Raw genomic sequence first — 24,064 nt, 5'->3', positions numbered from 1 at the left:
GACCATGGTCGATGAACCACACCGAATATCGCCCTTGCTCCGAGGTTTTTATTCAACAAAATGAAAAAGGAAAGAAAATAATGAAAATAGATTTTGTTATAGATGTAAAATGTGTATGGGTTCTATAAACAAATTATTTTTAGACTATGAGTCACAGTGCTGTCGCGATAATTTAAGATTAAGATTGTGCGCGCAGGGAGATCTCGTGAAGCCAGATATTAGGCCGAGTATCAAAAAATACAAAGATAGGTTTCATGAATAATTGTTGTAAGAAAAGGAAAGGAAATCTGTATACCCTTCATATTTAACTCCTGGTTGGTCTATTCTAACTTTTCAACATGCGCTCCTTTTTCATACTTGAATATCAGAGCTTGGCAGGGAAAGTATTTTGCTCGATCATCCAATCTAGAATCCAGAAGAAAACTGAAGAGATCCTCTCAGAATCTCAGGCAGGATTTAGAGCAGGCAGGAGTACAGTGGACCAATTGTTTTCGCTACGACAACTGGCTGAAAAATGCACGGAGATAGGGAAACCACTATACTGCTGCTACATCGACTATCAAAAAGCTTTTGATACTGTTTGGCAAGAAGGTCTTTGGAAGGCTATGGACCACCTAGGCTACTCTAGAAAAATGGTTAGACTTCTCCAAGCCTTATATAACACCTCTAAAAGTGCAGTAAGAGTGAACGAAGAGCTGACAAACTGGTTCACCACTCAAACAGGAGTCAGACAGGGATGCATTCTCTCCCCAGCTGTTTAACATCTTGCTGGAACTGGTCCTACGCCTAGCTATTGAAGATGTCGGCATTGGAATTACAATTCAAGGACAGCTCATCAACAACCTGAGATTTGCCGATGATATTGTTTTACTGGCCGACTCTGAAATTAACCTCCAAACTCTAGTCGACAAAGTACACAATGAAAGCATGAGGTTTGGTCTGACAATAAACATCGCTAAAACCGAAGTCCAGGTGATTGGTAGAGAAACAGCAAAAGCCACCATATATCCATTGGAAATTCCACCCTTGAGCAGGTGGAATCATTCATCTATCTAGGTGGAGTGATCACTGAAAAGGCAAGCAGCGAGAAAGACATCAAAAGGAGAATTGGCTTGGCCATGGGCATCATGCAAAAACTCAACCCCATTTGGAAATCCAAAGAAATATCCACCATAACAAAATTGGAATTGTACAAAGTACTGGTGCTTTCTATAGCAACCTATGCCTCTGAAGCCTGGACAATCAAAAAACGTGATGAGCAGCGACTTCTGGTATTTGAAATGGCTTGTCTCAGAAAAATCCTGGGTGTTACTAGAAGGGACAGGATTAGGAACACCTCAATCAGAGACACCCTTGATTACCAGTGCACTGTAATGAACAAGATCCGTGCAAAACAGCTGTCCTACTATGGCCATGTGAAAAGAATGCCTCCATCCAGATATCCAAAAATCGTATTAGAAGGAAGAATCACAGGGAAACGACCTAAAGGAAGACCCCCAATGCGCTGGATGGACAACATCAAAGCAAACTGCAGTGCAGTGGGAATCCAATCCGTAGTAGAAGCCGGTCGGATGGCAAACAACAGAGCTGAGTGGCGAAGCATAGTGGCTAGGCAGCTATCTCCAGGACCTACCTGTGTCATGGGAGGAAAGCTTTAAGTGAAGTGAAAGTGAAGTGAATATCAGATTTGTGACTCTAGATTGCTTTTCCCACACTTTCCAAGGAACCTTTTCAAACACAAAGATTCGTCAGATTTAAGGTTGATATTTTCAAACATGTAGAAGAAATATGTTTTACAAAACCAGGATTGGCGAAGGTGAATTGCTGTATATTGGTCTTACCAGTTTCACCATGTTAGTGATAACGCTAGTGTTAGAATGTAAGAGTTACCATAAGCCCTCTCCAAACGGTTGTCGACTGCAGATGACAAATTCCAAATTTTCTTTTAAATTCTAAAATTTCAGAACTGTACATTTTCATGTTCATATTTGGAATTAGCATGAAAAAGGCATTAGAAGTACAATGCCCACTATTGCACCATCTATTTTGAGGTCATTGTGTGAAATGTCGGGGTTTGTTTTGGACCTCGCCCAAAACAAACCCCTCCAATTTCATACAATGACCTCAAAATAGATGGTGCCAGTTATTATTGTCTAAATATTTTTATTATTTTTATTAGTATTATTTTTTATCTTTTCAAGGCTGTCAGGTTGACATCATTATCACTACAACACATTTAAAACAAACAACCTTTTGTCTAAACTCTTTACCTATTCGACAGTGTTCTTCTTCTTGTTGATTATAAAGTTCTGTTGCACTCATTGTTCCGGCCGGCAGATGTATATCCTGATTCAAACTTGTCAAATAAAGTTCACTGTTCAGCGAAGTCCACTATTGACTTTAACTTATACATGTATGTCCTTTGCGTACAAATCCTTGCACAGATAGATGGTAATTTCCAAAACGGTGCTGCTTTAACCAATCACCCACTTTCTTTTATGAAACATATATTGTTTCCACTTACATTGACAGATGCGTTGCTTCATAAACCAGACTTCTATAAGTCAACAGAAGAATATATTCCCTTTTTGGGAAAGATTCACACTTTGGCGTATTCGGAATCTTCTTCGCTATATAGCTGGAATAATGGCACATTATTGGCTATGCAAATTGACTGGCTCATAGGTACCTTTCTTTGGAGGCACATAATTACTGAAAAACACAACACTTCATATAGAATCTGCCACGTAATCGTACATCGTGTTTACAATTTTGTTATAATAAACACCCGAAAGTTAATCGCTCACTATTTCACATCCACATTAAGCAATATGGTTTTTTTTTCAGTGATGCAATACAATGATAGACATTGCATCATATGGGGATTACCCAATTCATAAATAGATCTAACTGATTTTGTTATTGTGATTACATGAAAGGGGATTCCTATCTTTTATGAAATAGCTTCAAGTGTAAACAAAGGTAAATGATCAAAATAAATTACTCATGGCACACCATTCTTGCAAATATGTTATCAAAACAAATGTTATAATACGAGCGTAACTTCGAAGATAATAATTAGCTATAATTAAATGTTGTGTCTGTGCTAAATATGTCAATTTCTAGACAAAAACTCATAGTACAACAATGGCAGACCCTTCAAATTTCTGGCCAACTTTGGCAAAAAGGACCATCCCGTCATTCCCGTGTAAGATCAACTGAATACCCACATTTCTTTCCCAGCTATCTTTCGGTGAGAGATTAAACACTAAAAATTGACAGTACCCGGAAAGTACACGCCCGGATTGTACGCGTTCTCATTTGGAGCCAAAAGGCTCACACTTGTTTACTCCAGCCTCTTATAAAGACACCGGTAACATGGTTAGTTTAAAACGTGTCCTAAACCAACCGAACTGAGGGCAAAAAGCAACGTGGCTTTAGACAGCCCCTGGTTATCATTATACTATAGCTCGGAAACTGACGGTCTGTCTTGGAATTTCAAAACTGATCTTTCTACAAATAAAATGAAAGCTGATTGACAAATTTGATGATTAGTTTTTGAGTTTTCTCTAAATTAAGAGCTTTCCTTGTTCAAAAACAAATGTCCTGGATAAATGCTAGATTTGTGTAATTACAAGGCACTATGGCAACTTGTAGGCCTATTCTTTGTGAAACAAGAAGTGATTCGAGCCAATGAATTACTAGACTGATTTGCATTCCGTTTTTGATCAACATGATAAACAATTCACACCAGCTATGCCATTTCACAAAACACAACACATCCCCAGTGACCGCTCGGGTCGGGCGTCGCGGTGGGAGCGGTTCTCTTTCTGAAGCAATTAGGTGAAATACACGTGGCATTGTCCCTCCCAATGCCCGATAGCATGGATAGCGTAAATTTTGACAAGTTGAAAAGCAATTTTATTGTGTTCGTTGCATCGGTCATACAATATTTCCAGCTAATTCCGTCAGTGTCCATCAGTTACGCTTGTGTTAGGAAACATTTGATTGGTTAATCATTTTGATGAAAAGCCGATTCCATTTAATTTCAATACATTTAGTACGAACATTCATAACAGGATCCATGGATCTCTCCGAAGAGGCAAGTTGTAAAGAGAAAGCGTCGTCAAAGCATCGTACCGGCCCGCACACAAGTTTCTTGCCCGTCAACTTCTGCAATTTCTACCATGCCAAAAAATTCATAAAATTCAAAAATCTAAATATCTTAATACAAAATTAAGTGATTCCTAAATGACCGATACGTAAACTTGGAAATGATCCCGGAAAAGTGAATGCATTAATGTCAGAAGGTTCTGCCGGTATAAGCCACGACAACGCCGGGACAAGGGCCAGCAGGAACTACCATCGGTATACGCTCGTACCACGTGATAGGATATGTGACAATATGTCATGTCACGTCGTGAGCGGCATCACGAACTCTTCTGACCTCAGGTTCAATTTCATTGATTGAGACCAACGGTCAATAATATTCTTGGCCATTAAAACATTGAACATATTGCCAGGACGCATGTCATATTGCACCATACAATGATACTTCGTTGTTATCCTGTAAAAACCCCGTACAATTTGACAAAACTGTACATGTGTTTGGTTTTGCACAGTTGGGATCTGAATGAGTGTGCAGAGACAGAGGATCACTTTACTACATGCCCGTAGCTTCACCTCGTCTTGTACAACTCGTCATCATATAGCAGCAGCTGATAAAGCAACCCACCCGGCATTTGTACGCTCGGTATCAGTTAAACATCATGTCCCAGATATCTGAGTCAAGACAAGTGCTTCCTGTTTTTCTCAGCAAACTGTCTAGCTGTGAATAAAAAGACATTTGATGAAACCTTATGGCGAGTTTAGCTCAAATTATACTCGAGTCGTCAGCAAGAAGCGAATGAAATCCCCCAATCTGACCTATGGAATGACGTTGTTGCCTTGGAAAGAGTGACCTATTCATTGGCGACCAAAGTCATTGCTCATCACTAGCGAATGGTGTATGAACTCATCTTTAGACAAACCCTTGAGAAAACAATACCCGGGTAAAGATGGCTTTAAAGAGCTATACCTACAAACCTACAAAATAAAGTACGAGCTAAGCTTCAGTTTTATATATACGTATTGTTTAAGTGTTTTCCAATATATGTATGCATGGTTCTGTCATCTGTTTGTTCCACTTTTACAGACACTTGTCTGTATTCAAGGCCTTCACCATATCTGGAGGAGAAATCCGGAGTGGAACATTACGAAGCAAATTCAACACGATAATAAATATTCTTGCATTTCGCAAGTTTCTTTAAATTTTGTTGCACTGTATTCTTTCTTGCTTTGTATAAAAACAACATTACTGAACCTTTATCGTAATTTCTTCGTTGTTTTGATATGAAACCTCCGAAATATTTTGAAAGATAACATAAACTATACTTAATTTCTCTTGTTCTTTTTAAAGTCCCGAGCACCTTTTTCATATCTGACCACATTTTAGGTTTAAAAGGTGATTACTCGTTCCACATTCCAAGGCCATGCTGAGGACATCACTTATGTCTGACTGTCAACATTTGACTACTAATTACCTACGGTTATCTCAAGGTCACTTTATGATAACTGCAACACAAATCTCAAGGTCGTCAACTTACTCCACATCTTAGGCAATTGACAATATCCTGCTTCTTGCTATAAGGGAAAAATGTTAGTTTGTCTACTTTGAATGAGAGCTAAAAGAACAAGAGGTCTCTGAGCTATATATCATAAAAAGAACAGTGTTTAGAGAAACATTGCTCTCGATGCTATTTTCCTTAATTAATCATCCTTTGCCATATTTTCGGTTAAAAGGTGTTGTTCATTCCACATCCCAAGGCCATGCTGAGGACATGCACTAGTACCCCAGGCATAGCACCTCTGAATGACTGTCAACATTTGACTACCAATTACCTACGTTTATCTGAAGGTCACTTTATGATAACTGCAACACAAATCTCAAGGTCATCAACTCATTCCACATCTTATGCAATTAGCAATATCCTGCTCCTTGCTATAAGGAAAAATGTTAATTTGGCTACTTTGATTGAGAGCTAAAGAACAAGAGGTCTCTGAGCTATCATAAAAGAACAGTTTTTAGAGGGACATTGCTCCCGATGCTATTTTCCTTAATTTATCATCTTTTGCCATATTTTCGGTTCAATAGGTGTTATTCATTCCACATCCTAAGGCCACGCTGAGGACATGCACTACCCCTGGTATAACACCTATGACTGACTGTCAACATTTTGACTACGCTTATCTCAAGGTCACTTTATGATAACAGCAACACAAATCCCAAGGTCCTTCAAGGTCATCAACTCATTCCACATCTTAGGCAATTGGTAATATCGTGTTAAGGAAAAATGTTGGCTACTTTGAGAGCTAAAGAACAAGAGGTTTCTTAGCTATCAAAAGAACATAGTGTTTAGTTCGCAAGTTTGGAAAAACATTGCTCTCGATACTGTTTTCCTTGTTTGACCATCTTTTGCCATATTTTCGGTTCAAAAGACATTATTCATTCCACTTGCCAGGGCTACGGGAGAGGCCATACAATGCCCACCGCTTAACATTTTACCACCAATTGAATGTCGCAAGGTCACGTCATTCTTGCAGACATGTATTTGTGTGTTTTGACCATTTACCATGATTACCCTGAGCACTCAATCATGAGTACCAGACTTGAGCCTGGTATATCAAGGAGAGCCTGTGTAGCGCAGTTGATATAGAGCATCGAATTCGTTTTCTGAGGGTTTGGGGTTCAAGTCCCCGCACTGGCAAGTACATCCGGATTTTTTTTATCCGTGATTATCTGCATATGCATGTCATGCTTATACATTGTAATTTAAAGTTTAGAGCCACGAATTTGCTTACTATAGTACAGCTCCTAAGCTAAAGCAATAAAAGCATTGCGCACTTTTTAGTAGAAGCATGAGAATTTCCACACACTAGTGAAGTACAATACTGATTTTAAGACTTGGAGCCATTTTGGATTTGACCCCTGGTGATCAGATCACGAAAGGTACATGGGTAAAAAATTATGCTACGATCTTGTTGCCAGATATACAAATATTCCGCCTGATCACAAGGATTCAAAAAATGTATCGTTTGTGCTAACTTTCTCGGAACAAACAGTTTGATTACCTGCTAATTTCTTGTGTCAGTTTATAGATGTTTTGTAACTTTTATAACAAACCATATATATCCTAAAATAGCGTATAATCAAGTGCCAAGATACGTTATAGAAAAGCCACGGAAACCAAGTGGAAACCGCAGTATGGGATGGCGGTTAATTTTAGATTCACTCCTATCTTGGATGATGTCCAATTACAACTTTTTTCTAGTGCCTAAAAACTTTTTTTTCTTCAAAGTTACATATATGGCCGACCATGGTCGATGAACCACACCGAATATCGCCCTTGCTCCGAGGTTTTTATTCAACAAAATAAAAAAGGAAAGAAAATAATGAAAATAGATTTTGTTATAGATGTAAAATGTGTATGGGTTCTATAAACAAATTATTTTTAGACTATGAGTCACAGTGCTGTCGCGATAATTTAAGATTAAGATTGTGCGCGCAGGGAGATCTCGTGAAGCCAGATATTAGGCCAAGTATCAAAGATAGGTTTCATGAATAATTGTTGTAAGAAAATGAAAGGAAATCTGTATACCCTTCATATTTAACTCCTGGTAGGTCTATATTCTAACTTTTCAGAATGTGCTCCTTTACTTGAAAATCAGACTTGCGACTCTATGTGAAATTTCTGTTTGAAATTGAATTTGAACCAATTGAAACACAAAGATTCGTCAGATTTAAGTTTGTTATTTTCAAACATGTAGAAAAATTCTGTTTTACAAAACCAATTTTGGTAAAGGTGAAGTGGTGTAAAACTAAACAACTGACGTGCCGATCGCCTGGTCTTACCAGTTTCATTGTTATGGATAACGATAGTAGTGTTAGAATGCAAGAGTTACCATGGACGCTTTAACATGTTATTAACCCTCCCCAAACGGGTGTCGACTGCAGACGACAAATTCATAATTTTCTTTTAAAATTCTAAAATTTCAGAACTGTACATTTTCATGCTCATATTTGGAATGAATACAAAGTCCACTTTGTACCATCTTTTTTGAGATCATTGTGTGAAACCCCTCCAATATACATTGTAATGACCTCAAAATTGATGGTGCCAGTCATTATTGTCTAAATATTTTTGTTATTTTTATTTTTTCTTATCTTTTCAAGGCGGTCAGGATGACATCTTTATTACTACAACACAAGTACATTCAAAACAAACAATCTTTTGTAAAAACCATACGGTATTTACCTATCCGACTGTATTCCTCTTCTTGTTGATTATAAAGTTATGTTGCACGCAATGTTCCAGACGACTGATGTACATGTATATCCTGATACAAACTTGTCTAATGAAGTTCACTGTCCAGCAAAGTCCACTATTGACTTAAACTTATATATCATTTGCGTACAAATCCTTTCATAGATAGATGGTAATTTCCAAAACGGTGCTGCCTTAACTAATCACTCACTTTCTTCAGGAAACATTCATTGTTTCCACTTACATTGATTGACAGATGTGTTGTTTCATAAATTAAACTTATTAAACTTTTTTTTTAACTTCTGTAAGTCGACAGAAGAATATATTCCTTTTTTAGAAAGTTTCGCACTTTTGGCGTATTCTGATTCTTTTTCTCTATAGCTGGATTTATCCCTATAGCACAATATTGGCTATGCAAATTGACTGGCTCATAGGTACCTACCCGCATTACTGCAAAATACAACCCTTCAAATAGAATCTGTCACGAAATAAAATATCGTGTTTACATTTTGTTATATAATAAACACCCGAAAGTTAATAGCTCACTACTTCACATCCACATTAAGCAATATGGTATTGTTTCAGTGATGCAATACAATGATAGACATTGCATCATATGGAGATTTCCCAATTCATATAGATCTGACTGACTTTGTTATTGTGATTATACGAAAGGGGATTCCTATCTTTCATGAAATAGCTTCAAATGTAAACAAAGGTAAATGATCAAATTAAATTACTCAGGGCACATCACACCATTCTTGCAAATATGTTCTCTAAACAAATGTTAAAATACGAGCGTAGCTTCGAAGATAATAATTAGCTACAGTTAAATACTGTGTCTGTGCTAAATATGCAAATTTCTACTACAAAAACTCATAGTACAACAATGCCAGACCCTTCAAATTTCTGGCCAACATTGGCAAAAAGCACCATCACGTCATTCCCTAGTAAGATCAACTGCAATACCCACATTTCTTTCCCAGCTATCTTTCGGTGAGAGATTAAACACCAAAAATTGACAGTACCCGGAAATACACGCCCGGATTGTACGCGTTCTCATTTGGAGCCAAAAGGCTCACACTTGTTTACTCCAGCCTCTTATAAAGACACCGGTAACATGGTTAGTTTAAAACGTGTCCTTAACCAACCCGAATTGAGGGCAAAAAGCAACGTGGCTTTAGACAGCCCCTGGTTATCATTAAACTATAGCTCGAAACTGACGGTCTGAAGCTCCACTGGTGGATCATGTACATACATGGTCTGACTTGGAATTTCAAAACTGATCTTTCTACAAATAAAATGAAAGCTGATTGACAAATTTTGATGATTAGTTTTTGAGTTTTGTCTTTCCTTGTTCAAAAACAAATATCCTGGATAAATGCTAGGTTTGTGTAATTATAAGGCTTATCAATATGGTAACTTGTAATTTTTGTGAAACAAGAAGTGATTCGAGCCAATGAATTACTAGACTGATTTGCATTCCGTTTTTGATAAACATGTAAACAATTCACACCAGCTATGCCATTTCACAAAACACAAAGCATCCCCAGTGACCGCTCGGGTCGGGCGTCGCGGTTTTCGGATGGGAGCGGTTCTTGTTCTGAATTTACAATTATTGTGAGATGAATATCCAAAAGGGGCTATGAAGTAGACTAATGAATTACTCGCGTAGCAATTAGGTAAAATGTACGTGACATTGTCCCTCCCAATGCCCGATAGCATGGATAGCGTAAATTTTGACAAGTTGACAAAAGCAATTGTATTGTATTCGTTGCATCGGTCATACAATATTTCCAGCTAATTCCGTCAGTGTCCATCAGTTACGCTTGTGTTAGGAAACATTTGATTGGTTAATCATTTTGATGAAAAGCCGATTCCATTTGTAAGCTCTGTCACTAAACATGCGTTCATTAATTTGATACAATTGCTTGAGTGACTTTTCTTTCCTTTATTGTAAGTGACGCTCATTTACGTGTCCTGTATGCCTCGAGTTGAGTTCATGATGCCCTCACATTTGTCTTTCTATTTTGATGTGTATCCTGCAACCTTTCTTCAAAGTTCACGCTCTCAGGCAGTATCAATTGCAAGCATTTTATTTTCAGGTTAACACAATAAAGCCCTTACTAATGATCCCAAATTGATAGGAGTAGGTTAAAGGGAAAGTATTTTTGCAGTGTAGCTACAACAAGTGTCCGCACGGACAAATATCCTAAAACTACTGAGCCATATTTTTGAATTTGGAAAATTCTGGCTTTGTACAAAAGTATAGACAAAATTGATTTTCTACAAAAATAAGATTTTCACTTAATTTTCTCCTAAATATAAAAGGAAATTACTATTTCAACCTAACTAACAAGTAAAAACTCAGTAGCTCTTGGAATAAGTTTACAACAGCGAATTGAAAATCATTGATTCTACTGTAGAAACCAATGGTTTCACCAACCGCCCCTGTAGGTCATCTTTGATGGCCGGTCCTACCCCTGGGTAAGGTGCTGGGGTAAATATTTTTATCATTAAAATGAGAGCAATGGATGGATATACGATTAGCTTAAGTCGTTTGGGCGTAAACGCGCGCGTGTTTTTATGACGGATACAAAATCTTAGGGGGTGGAACAACCCCCTTCGTAGTTCGAGGGTTAAACATTGACCAAAATGTGAAATTTTATCCTTCAATATATTATACCATGTGAACTCGACCTTATCACTTACATGGTATCTTATTCTTAGCACATCCATTTTCTTGACAAAAATTATAAAAATCTGATGTGTGTTTTTTTTTTTTTTTCTTATCAATATTGAAGAACGAAGTATCAATGAAATATATCAACTGCTTTATCTGTAAGAATAATTTAAACCCATGCATAATGCATGATCTTTTAAAATAAATTTGGTTCATTTTATTTCAAATCTGATTTTTTTGTATATATTTGTAACATTTGCAAATATCCTAACCTACACCTAATTGAAATCATAACGGTCCAGAAGGTTAAGTCCTGACTTCCTCTGTCATGTCTGTGACTCTTCGCCAAATGATCCCTATATGTTAAGCCACTTTTAGCGCATCATTAAGGCCTGATTAGTTAGGTTTGAGGCAACTCTTATAATTGGACTCAAGTTAAGTTAACTTTGGAGCTTTTAACACCATTTAAGGTATGGAATTCATGTATATAATTGCCTACTAGAAGACATTGAGCAACACCTTTAGTAGTTGATTTAGAGTGCCTACCTAGCATGGTTTACTATGCCTTGGCGCCGATATTTATTTCGTGATTGATTTAATTAGAGGATGTTCCGTCATTGATAGTAGCATCCCCCTTTTCATGCCTTTCCTATAAAAGGACATGGGGATTTTGGTGACTTTGGAAGGGGCATTTTTCATAATAATAACACGATAAAATAATAACTAAAATGTAAAGTGTATAATTAAAATTTTGCTTTTCATGTCAAAAGTGAAACAATGATCAACATACAACTTCGCGGGTCAAACTGAAGGGTGAATCATGATAGCTTCTTTTTTAACATAATAAATCCATTGCGTGTGTTGTTATTTATTTTATTTTTGTTTGTGTGTCTTTTTTTCTTTTGTTTTGTTTTGATACTTCATACTTCATACCCATAACACATTATTTTAAGCTGGCCTATGCATATTAAGGTTTTGCATCGTTTAGCATGGCTTTGCCTCTGAAATATACATGCATCAAATTTGTGGGAAAAGTTTGACAAAACCTTGCGTAACCTTAACATTTGGCCTATCAGTGTAAATGATGCATAGGGCTAAGTGATATTTGTGATTATGGAACTTATCAAATATCGTGATTTTCGCTGTCACTCTTGAAAGTCTACTTGAATAATTTATCATACATTCAATACAATATTTTGAGCAAGTTACAACTTTAAGCGTCCAATTACCAATGTATTTTGCAAACTTGTGTATAAATAATTATTGTCAATGTAAACTTTGCCGAAAAAACCCCTAAAATATTTCTACTTTTATGACTTTTTGAAAATTGTGTGTAAAACATTTGTCAACTTCTATATTTTACCGCTACATTTGTCTCAATCTCAAGGAACCCTTTTTTGGGGAAAAAGTTCGCCAATCTCACCTTCTCACCACATGGGTCTTTTTCAAGACTATCACTAAGTTCATTCGAACTGGTCTCCACACACCCCTCATAATCATGATAATGCAGTCATGTCTACAGTAGAATTCACCACGACCTTTGCAGGACTTCAACCCCATTAAAAGCTATTAAACCAAGATAACACTCATTGAAAACAGCTCAACTGATTAAATCAGATCTTCTCTGGTTAAATCTACACGACACATGTTTCTGTTTTACCTGTACAATGAGCAATGAACTGGTATTATAGTTTCAGTTGAGTGAACGATTATAAAACGAACGCAAGGTAACAATATTGTGTGCACTTTTGTTTACGAAATGAGACAATAGTGTGCTTATTTGTTAACCAACGTTCTTGAAAATGAGAAGCATAATGGTTTGCAGACTCAACACGGCTTGGAAATAACTTCTCCATCTTTCTTGGTGTTATCTGTCGTTTACATATCCTTCCTAAAACACAAAAGTGCGAAGATTTCCAAACACCTAAATTGGCTAAATATTTAGGACATGTTACAAAACTATATTTTCTATAATTTCAGAGAATACTTTAAATATTGGCCGGTTATTTTTCACACAGTGACGTTAGCTGGGCAATGTCCTATTACCTATAACATACACTGAAACACCAAAGTGCGAATATTTCCAAACACCTAAATTAGCTAAAAATTTAGGACATGTTACAAAACTATATTTTCTAGAATTTCAGAGAATACTTTAAATATTGGCTGGTTATTTTTCACACAGTGGCGTTAACTAGGCAATTGCCTATACTTCTAACATACACTACTTGTAGAGGTCACGCGTGAATTGTGAGAGCTCTGTGTATTGTGTATAGGAAAACGAACAGTAACTGCAGTATGTGTCACTTCCAAAGTCGAGTTCCCCCGGACCAAAAACACGTATAGCGATGATCCAATCAACTTCCTTAAAACGAGCACTGCCAATACCAGGCTAGCTAAGGAAGCCTAGCTAAACTTATATCATACTTAAGCGCTTTTAGATTTAAAGTATATCTCTTAAATCGTAGGTAAGCCGTTATTGAGCGGGCGTAGCTTTTAACTTTTATTCCATAAGTCATTGGCGCCTTTTAAGTTTTATTAGACCATGATTGACTATAGATAGTGATGATTTCATATTATTCTGAATGGTCAAGGCCTCGTCTATTTTGTTATATTGTCTTTTTGTATCTGTTTTATTTCTTCATCTTTTTTCGTCTCTTATTTTTTTTGACCAGGGATATGAGACATGGTTTCACATCGGCTTAACTTTAAATTTCCCATATTCTCACATTTTTAACAAGAAGTCTTTAATTTCCCTTCTGTTATAAATAGTTCCTATCGACATGATCATTTAACACATTCTATTTAATATACGAAGGTTAATATTGCTTTAAATAAACAAAAATTAAATAAGCCATTCAGGTTACCTGAAACGAATAGACACTTAGCTCCATATTTTTAATGAGTTCGTGTCAGTTAGAATAAAGATGAAATTTTACGAAGTCTTCAGTGACATGACCTTCTTAAAGGTGGGTGACCTGATTGACAGCCTCATCTCCAAATTTACCCTATCAAAATGCAGATTTTGGTATCAGGTGAAAGCTCATATTTTTCTTATTAATATAATTGCAATTAGGTATTCCAAATCGGTATATTTCCGAAGGAATCGTCAAAAAGACTGTCGAATTAGTCTCAACTGTGGTATACCACGTTTTCGACTCATTTCAGCAGTTTTTTGATGATATCTTTAGAAATACACCGATTGGAACATTGTGTTTAAAATCTAAAAGAAGATCGAGTCAATAACATTGGACTTGACATCATGCTTAGATTAGCAGTATTTGAAAATGACAAAAACAAATTTGTACAAATTTTTCATAACAACCCCTTTTGTGAGATATCTTAGTAATCATGGTAATGCAAGGAATAGTCATCCATCTGCATGTCATCATCACGAAAAACTATGACATACACGTTTTTGCCACTAATTCTCCAAAATTTATGCATTCAATGTGACTCAAGGGTAGACGATGTATTGTTGGTCGAAACAGCAAAAAAAATCGATTTTCATAATCTAAATCAATATAAAAATAACACTGATGTTTTGCAAAAGTTCATTCTTCAAATCATAAACTTTGAAAACTCGTTGATTTATTGTTGTTAATGAGTTATGTACGTGTTGTTTCAGCCCTCTTTACAACATAACTCAAGAAGCACAAGACCTACAAAAGTATATCTGTGATGTTTGAATTCTTCTACACACTCGCTATGAAATGATCAATGCAATTTTTGGCAAAGCTGTGAACTATCAAATCGCAACAGTGTAAAATAGTTGCCAACGTTAACATCCCTTTTATGTTTTAGATCTTTGGTGCATGCAGAATGGTGAAGTACGGAGTAGGCCTACTCATCGGTTTTCATTAATAATGGATAAGTCTGGCACATCAACATTCAAAATGAAATCCAAATAAGTTTGTAGATTAAAAAAACAAAAACATTCTAGATAATAAGATATTTGAGGACCCTATACCTAAAAGTCACAAATAATGAATAATGAGTTCGTATCAGTTTGAGCTACAATTAGGGGTTCTCTGCAAAACATATATTTTAGACATTTAAAAAGTATCTAATGCTGCATTTGGAAGATGCAGACTTTCCAATAAACATCAACATTCATGGGTACCAATCATTTCATGTACAGACTGTAACAATACAAATGACAAAATTGCAATTTCGCTTATAAGAAAAAAAGTAAAAGAGATCATGGCAACAATGTTATATGTAGTGAAATCGGTAACATTTTGGCTAACAGAAAAAACTTAACTTAGTTTCTTTACTCGGGCTCAAACGCTATATAAGAAGAGCTTTGTTGCAAAACCCCTTACATCCACTATTTGACTTTTTGAGAAAAACTTTGTTTTTAATTGTGCAAGTATTACTAAATCGATTTGATTCAATTTGGTTTTGAATAAAGTGTTGATGAATAGAAACTAACAGAATAGGTTTGGTTCAATTTTCAGGCCTTACTATTTATTTTATTATTTATTTAATATCGCGCCTTTTGTGGATGGGCTTTTGCAACAAATTAAGGGTACCCCTTTTCTATAAACCACCTTTGCAATCAAATTTGCGCCCATTTATTTGCACTACTTTATGTAACTTAACTAATACTCTCAAAATCAACAAGAAAAATTGAAATATCTCATTTACTTTTTTACTTTTTACTTTTTAATTAAATCCGGCAAAATGCCATTTTAAGCAGTGTATAGCATCCAAAGCTATACAACTTTTGTTAATTACAATGATTTTTTTGCAAACATAGTGACCCCAAAGCCGTTCCTTTTGGTTTTAATAGTTAAAGAACATTCAAGGCTAGTATTATATCAATAAAATTATTTTTTCTGAAATTTTATATTCATTTTAAGTTCGGATTTCCGAAAATTTCCTAAGATTTCCCAAATGGGAAATATACGATATCTCAAGAAGGAAAGGTGGTATGAAGGTCAAACAACCACCAAAATGTGTATTTTTACCCACAATATAATGTCATTCAAATAACTCAGTTTCAGCCAAATATGGATATAAGGGCTTTTGCAATAGAGCTCTTCATCGTCCAGAAAACGAGTGGACCAGTTTTGACATTTTCGCGCATATCAAGCTTGCATTGCGTAAAATTGGCTTGTTATCATGATTAGCAATTATTGCATTTTTGCTTTTCAGAAAAAAAATAAAAGGGGACATAGCGTAATACTGTGACATGCAGTGGAATCAGTAATATCTTGGCCAAGCTTGGCTCCGCTTTAAAAAAATAAAATCGTTTAGATTTTTTTTTCTGTGTATTGATTTATTTTTTAATGTTACGTAATGCGTTTACGTTGTTATTTTACATATAATCATCAATTAACCAGCATGAAAACTCATGCAACCTAGATCATTGGATGTATCCTTCGTGTAAGCAGAGAAGATTCTCATCTTCTCTGGTGTAAGAGAATACCAAACAAATCCCTAACCCTAACCCTAAATCCTAACCCTAACCCTAACCCTAACTCTAATCCTATTGGTATTTCGTGCTCTCTTACACTAAGGATAAACCAGCATTGTAGAAACCAGCTGAAAGAATCCAATCCGTAATCCATCCAGCCATATAGGCCTACCAGCACAAGTGAAGATCAATGTGAAAATAGCATATAAGAGCTCTATTATAGTTAGGCCTATATCAGGTGAATGATGTTTTTTAGGATGCACCTGTTTGGCGAATTACTAAATATTAGGACCCCTTTTATAATAATTTAATGCAATCAGTGATAATATAAATACAAAGTAATATAATAAAATATATTAATCTATATAAGGTAAGTGGCAATTACTTAATGTATGAATTAAGACGTGTGTGTCATGAAATCTGACATCACCCTTAAGGCTTATTCAAAGTATAAGAAAAATAAAGTATTAAAATTCAAAATTGTGTACAAATTGTCTAAATGCGAAGGATAAGTCAATAAAATTGTCATTAGGTAATTTTTAAATGAAAAAGTTGGCAAAAAAAAAAACCCAAGGAAAACAGCAGTATTGACAAAGTTGAAGCCCCATTCAAGCACATGCTGCTAGTAACTCTATACTTAAAAGGGCATTTCGGGATCCACAGCATCATCCCCCCACTTTTCTCAAAAAAAGTTGAGATTTTTATATCACTGGAAACATCTGGCTACATAATGTTTATGTACAAAAAATTTCTTGCAGATTAATTCGTTTTGCAAAGATATCGTGAAAGTTGAATTTCGTTCTGGTATACCAGAACGAAATTACAACACATTGTCTATAGAGCAGTAAATACACATAATCATGCATATCTCGCAAACGCAAAATCGGAATCAACTGAAATTTTGGGAATAAGCTTTTTTCGTGGATATCTACTGAAAAATGTCATAAAAAGAGGATGCTAGGATCACGAAATCCTCGAATGAGTTGAGAGGTCACCAAAGTTAGAAATTAGGTGGAAAATGGAAAGGTTTAGCTACAAAACGATTCTCTTATAAACGCATCTATGCACAGTTTCCACCTCGACACACATGAGCACACAATTTCGTCCAAGAGCTTCCAAGCAAGCAGTGAATTATCTCTACACAGTCTTTGTTTATACTACACGGTTGAGTGCATAGCATCATAAGAGCTGTGTAGTGGAAAATAGGCATCTGTGATTGGTTTTTGTCAAAGCCTCAAGTGTTCCCTTCATCCAATCAGATTTTTTTTATCGAACGAAAGCTAAAACTTCCCCCTATTTTTTTTTCATTACGTCAACAGATAACTGAATTCAATGTTTATAGCAAGGCAATGTGGTAAATCTGTTGAAAAAGACCTATTCAACCACAATTTTGACCAAAATGTAGGTTTTAAACATGTTAAAAGTCAAAACCTCAAGCGATCCTTACAATATTTTTCAGATTTTATGTCATTAAATATTTTTCAGATTTTATGTCATTAAATGACAGGGCTCACTTATATTGTCCATATACTAACTTCAGTGAGCAAATAAAAGACCAATTCTCTTTAAATTGCAAATCTTGTGCGAAAAGTCGCTAGTTTCGCCTGTTTTGTCATACGGTTGTAAATTCAATGACTTTGCTTAAAGAGCGCTTACAAATCCATATGTATCATTGTAATGTTCAGCTTTTAAGCATAAAAAAAAGGCATAGACATGATAGACTAAAAGTATTAGTCTATCATGTCTATTAAAAATATATTATCACTTACGTAAATGGATTGGATACAGGTATCGGCATCTGACACACCTGCTCAGGTGTTCTATTATCCTTTCGACTACGATCTTCATTACTTTCTATCACATACTGTTGTCCAAGCACTCGGCACAATTCTCCTTGCAAAACTATCAATAAATATATCCTTATAACATCCAAGAGTATAAAATTCCTTGAAGAAGCCATGATATTTGGTGTTATATTATAGAAAAGCAGGCCTCTCTCGATGACTAGTAGCAAGTAGTAACCGGTGACACAAGTTGCAACCGGCCTTCTCAAAAAGCGTTCTTACAGCTGGCAAAACATACTTAAGAATTTTTCATATTGGTATGCTTCCATGAATAGGCAAAAACTTGACTTCCTTCCCATATTTTTCCACTTAAATTACTATACAGTTGAAATCCTGTAGCAGAACATTGTCGTTGTAAACATTTCCACAAGACAGGTGAAACAGCAACACCTTCAATCACATTTATCTAAAAGACAGTTCCACTTGCAGCATACAGTAAGTCAATGTTCTCTGCTTAATATATATGCTTTAAGATACTTAGTATCACGACTACACGGCAAGTGTGTTGACTGAAATCTCACAAGACATGTATATGAGTCATCTAGCCACTAAATCATAATCTGATCACATAAAACAAGATACAATCCCGTCGCCTCTAGTTCTAGCTTGAAATCCACTGCATATTCTTCACAAAATAGGTGCTTGCTACTTCTGCCAACTTTTTAAAGTTTGTCTTTCCTTACTTCAAGTGGTCAATGTTTTGTCACGGATCTTGAATATTATCATTATAGTTGTTTCGGTTTTTTCCCATTCATGCTTCATTATTTCCTTTTAGCTATTCTTGGCAATTAAATGGAACGCCGGTGATATTGAGCACCTGAAGTCAGTTTTAACCATTTGCAAGCGAGCGCTTTTTAGACTTCAGTAGATAGCAGTGAAAAAAGACACTTGTAGGATGTCATTATCCCCCTTTTCGTTCTATTTCCCTTCTAATTCACAGTTAAAGACTGTAACTGATAAATCAAGAGAACAAATTCATATATCTAATATTATTAGATATGAATGTTTTAGATTGAACCACCATTCAGACAATATAATGTTGCTAAGCACTGTATGATGTATTTCTGCTACTTTAATTTCTTTGTGGTCGAAGTAAAACAGACGTTGGGTATACATATATAGATATATGCCCGGGTGGGTAGAATGTTATGTTACTTGAGACGACTTGAACATTTCGCGTAACTTTTGTAGGAAATAAACCTGCTTAACTTGAAATCGAGCAAAAAATAACATTAATCTGAAAGTCCTATAGATTCTTCTCGACTATTGCTGGCGCACGGGGGAAGGGACCCCCCCCCCCCAATTTTGTAAGTCAGTTCAGTCGGGAGGGGGGGATGCACCCAGTCGGAGGAATATTATGTTGGCTACCACTTACGCGTACGGACAGGGCCGTCGGGGAGGGGTAACAGTTTGGGGTTTCAAAGTATGAGCAAATAAAATAAAATAGTCTACATGCATAGGCCTACTAAATTTGTTCTGTAAAAGTTCGATTTTGTGATTTGGGATATACTTAAAACTATTTATCAATAGAGTCCGAAGAGCTTGGTTTTAAAACCTCTTACATCCACTCGGTCAAAATTAAATACCAATCTTCCAATTCAATTAACTGGTTACCGTATAAAAATATTAAATACTGCATATAATTTTGCATTCCAAAGAAGATTGCATTACACTTGACTTAACTACTTAAAAACATGGACGTTTCAAAAACCAATTAAGTATTTTTTTTTATAATCATTTAATTGAATTGGAAGATGGGTATTTAATTTTGACCGAGAGTGGATGTAAGAGGTTTTGCCAAGCTTTTATTCTACAATGTTTAACATTATTGCCTTTATGCCCCCCTTCCATTTTGGTCAACTTTGTAAAAAATAACACTTTACAAGGTTGGTCTCTACTTATGAGAAACAAACCATTAAATGTTAATTGGCCAAATAAGATATGTCCGTACTATGTACGACTTTAGTCGGTCTGTAATATATAGAAGATGACAGAATAACATAGCAGAGTTATTCACGACTTACAATGACTCACTGGCTTCCGTTCTATTTATACCACCTGCATTTAGGGATAGGTCTGTAAAAATTACTGATGGGGCCCCTGTGGTGGGATGTTAGCTTCCCTGATATGTAAGATTTTTAGCCCTTTTATGTACTTTTTAGCCCATTTTCGTCAACGTTTTCCCCCCTTAAAAGTTTGCTTACCCCTCTTTGCACACCCTCCATTGGCGGCGCCACGGGGGGGGGGGCATGAGGGGCAAATGTCCCCAGTCAAAACTCTTGCCCCTGTTTCCCCAGTAAAACCTAAAATTACAAAACATCCACTTTTTGCTGCAATTTTTGCACAAAATTTGTTGATTTTGCCCCCCCTGAAATTCACTTTTCCCCCTCATTGCCCCCCCCCGAATTCCTGCCACCCTCTAAAAAAATGCTGACTACTTCACAGTATATGAACAAGTGTGTATAACGTACCTTTTGCTGAATGTGCCTTTTATTTAAAAAACAAATACCATACTTGAAATAATGCCCACCTTGGCAGAACTATAATTCGCTGTCGTAGTGCACGTTAGTAACCATTGGTTACTGCTCCAAGCCTGGGCTCATACACCTGTTCCGAATTTTGATATGCCATAGGCTTTGTGTTGTGATCATTTCGATCAGTGGTTCGCAACAAAGAAAGTGTGATCCAGTTGACCTGGAAACGGTCATATTCTAACGTGCACTACGACAGCGAATAATTCAAAGAATATCAATCAATTGTTTCCTGAAAACATATACATTGAACATTCTAAAATAATGGTTTGCAGGACAGGTTTTGTTTTTCATATTATTCACATTTATTGTAAACAAGTTCATACACTGTCACCTTTAACAATATTTATTATTATTATGATATTTGAGTTATGTATGATGATTAGGCCAATGAAATTTGATTCCTTGGTTCCTGTTTCCGGGAACCAACTTTTCTATATTTTTTTTTGTCAACAGTGGAGTCCGCAAGTCTATATTCCCCAACTGATCAAATACTTTCGGTTAGCTTATCTTCCCGTAATAGTGAATTCCCCAGATTGAGCACATTTCCGTCAACTGACTGACCGACAAACGTTAGGGGGATGGGTTTAAGACAAGCCTGCCCCCTTCTGCACATGCCACTGTTTGCCAACAACTTCATTATTTTAATGATAAAATTATTTCTCTAAAAAATCTCAAGGGAATGTATCAATAATATTCTTAACAACTCAAAATGACAGCCTGTCATGAAACATTTTCCTCTTAACCCCATGCGAACTACCTGTCTATTGGTCAAAAAGAAGTTTTCATTATCAATTGGCCCAATCAGCAACATGCATTGTTAGAATAATTTCACCACGCTAAAAACTTGGGGTGAATTATTTGCAAAGCTCCATTCTGATTGGTGATTAAAGTGAAGATATCACGTAATTGACCAATCAGAGGCAATGTTAGATCGGCAGGTAGTGCTCAGGGGGTTAGCAATGGGGGGAGGGGGTAGAGTATTATGGTTATGTTTTTCGCTTTGTTCCCACATACCTTGTAATATTTCTAACCAAAATGGTACAAATTTGCACGAACCTGTCAAACTAGCCTATTCCAGTTGAAATCCATACACCCCCTATAGAAGACATGTCCTTAATCTCCCACATAGGGAGTAAGAATTTCAAATGTAGTCACCCATTCTGGTTTAAATTTCACACTCCCTGTGTGGAAGATTAAGATCACGTCTTCCATAGGGGGTGTATGGATTTCAACTGGAATAGCTCAGTGTGTTATTTAAATAGTTGCAACTTTGTGCTTAAGGTGGCAGGCAGGATCACTCAAAGTAGGACATTTTATACATTGTTTTACACTGTATCTTTAAAAGTAATGATGATAAGTATATAAAAGTATACATTTTCAGAAAAGAAATGATGCAAGGAATCCAACTAGCATGGCAGATTTCTGCAAAAATGACTTTAGCAATTTTTGAGAAAAGCACCAAATTTGATTTTCTATGCCAATTTTTTTCGGTTCACCATAACAACTTATCCTAAATATCCAAATTGCTGCAAATGTCAAATTTGTTTTCTAAAGACACAAAACTAGAAACTGTTTTCTCAAATTTTTGAATTTTTTCTTCATTTTCAAAATATCTCAAATTTAAGTCAAAATTGAAAAAAAAAAATCATATTTTGATCCTCTTTGATCCATATCATTTATAAAAAATTACGTCTTTAGAACACAAATATGCAATTTTCGTCAATTTGGATATTTAGGGTAAGTTGTTATGACGGACTGAAAATAAATTGGCATGGCAAATCAATTTTGACACTTTTCTCAAAAACTGCTCAGTTTTTGTAGAAATCAGCCATGCTAGTTGGATTCCTTGCATCATTTCCTTTCTGAAAATGTATACTTTTATGTACTTATCATCATTACGTTTAAAGATACAACACAAAACAATGTCTAAAATTTCTCACTTTGAGTGATCCTGCCTGCCCCTTATGACCAGGTTTTATGTAGTAATCCGTGTTCAGGTATTGCACTATGCCAGCGACATGGTTATAACGAAAGTATGTCAAATAATGAATAATGAAATAGTCACCCTTTTCTCTCCCTTATCCAAATGTATGAAGCAGGAACTAGTGAATCAACTTTCATTTAGTATTTTTTTAGTTTAAGATATGAACTTCTGCACAGAGATGAGTAATCTATATGTCCCTTTATCGACTTCAAATTCCAGCAACTCAAAATGTTTTATAAGGCCATCTTAATTTTATAGTTTGTCTCAAAGTCATTACACACATTAATAACTTGGTTTTCAAGATATACTGCCATTTACAGGCAAGAATAAGACTAAAAGAATAATGTTATTAAATGTCATATTTTGTATTTAATACATTAATTTTATGTTTGACACTTGTGCATAATAATCACATATATGCTTGTTCCAAAAATCTAAATTGTGATGAATTTTTATATGGAGAGTATTTTAAATGTTCTCAAATTAGATGAATAAATAAACAAATAAATAAATAAAATAATAAATAAATAAATAAATAAATAAATAAATAATATAAACAATAAATCAATAAAAAAAATTAAAAATTAAATAAACAAATAATTAACTAAACAAACAAAAAAGCAAATAAATAAATAAATAAACAAATAAATAGAATAAAAATAAATAGAATAATAAATTACCACAAGAAAGCATATCTTATTCATCTCTCTGCAGAAAATCTCAATTTGTACAATTATCAATTTCTGATTTTAAGGCAACCTTTACACTCCCTTATATAAGAAAGCCTTAATTAAAGATCTATCAAATTTCCTTTGCAGCCAATCGTATAATGGTCTATGTGAAGTTCTCTATGATGGTTCTCAATGTAATGTATAATGAGAGATACTTACTACATGTAGATAATAAACCAGGAACCAGTTATAATTTACACTGTCACTGAGACCACTTAGACTATAGACAACTCAACCAAAAATACTTTTCTGGAAAAAGGAATTTTGATAAACCTTATAATATTAAAGGCCTAAAAACATTGTTTAATTGGCGTAACCAGACCGACCCTAAAAGTAGGCCCGACCCTGGAATTATTTTTGTTTGTTTTTGTCCCCCCCCCCAAAAAAAATAAATAAATAAAAATAAAAATTTAAATAAAAATTTAAAAAAATTGCATTAAAAAAAAGCAGAAAAAAAAGTTCCTAGGCCTTTATCAAACACAATTTACAGCTTTAAAAGTAAA

The 24,064-nt window shown here is 35.4% G+C and overlaps 1 protein-coding gene across 1 annotated transcript in view; it reads right to left on the bottom strand.

Annotated features, from left to right (window-relative positions):
- The window catches only part of LOC140143047 (uncharacterized), a 52,886-nt gene extending 33,980 nt beyond the window's left edge, over positions 1 to 18,906 (bottom strand). The window contains exon 1 of the mRNA XM_072165092.1: positions 18,238 to 18,906. Coding sequence (XP_072021193.1) covers positions 18,238 to 18,428 — 191 coding nt within the window. The 5' untranslated portion in view covers positions 18,429 to 18,906. The remainder of the gene's footprint in view (positions 1 to 18,237) is intronic.
- Between the last annotated feature and the right edge of the window lie 5,158 nt (positions 18,907 to 24,064).

The sequence above is a fragment of the Amphiura filiformis genome, chromosome 20, assembly GCF_039555335.1.
Source record: "Amphiura filiformis chromosome 20, Afil_fr2py, whole genome shotgun sequence".
Lineage (NCBI taxonomy): Eukaryota > Metazoa > Echinodermata > Ophiuroidea > Amphilepidida > Amphiuridae > Amphiura > Amphiura filiformis.
Note: the sequence above shows the minus strand (reverse complement) of the source record. Positions and strands in the feature narration are given on the sequence as shown.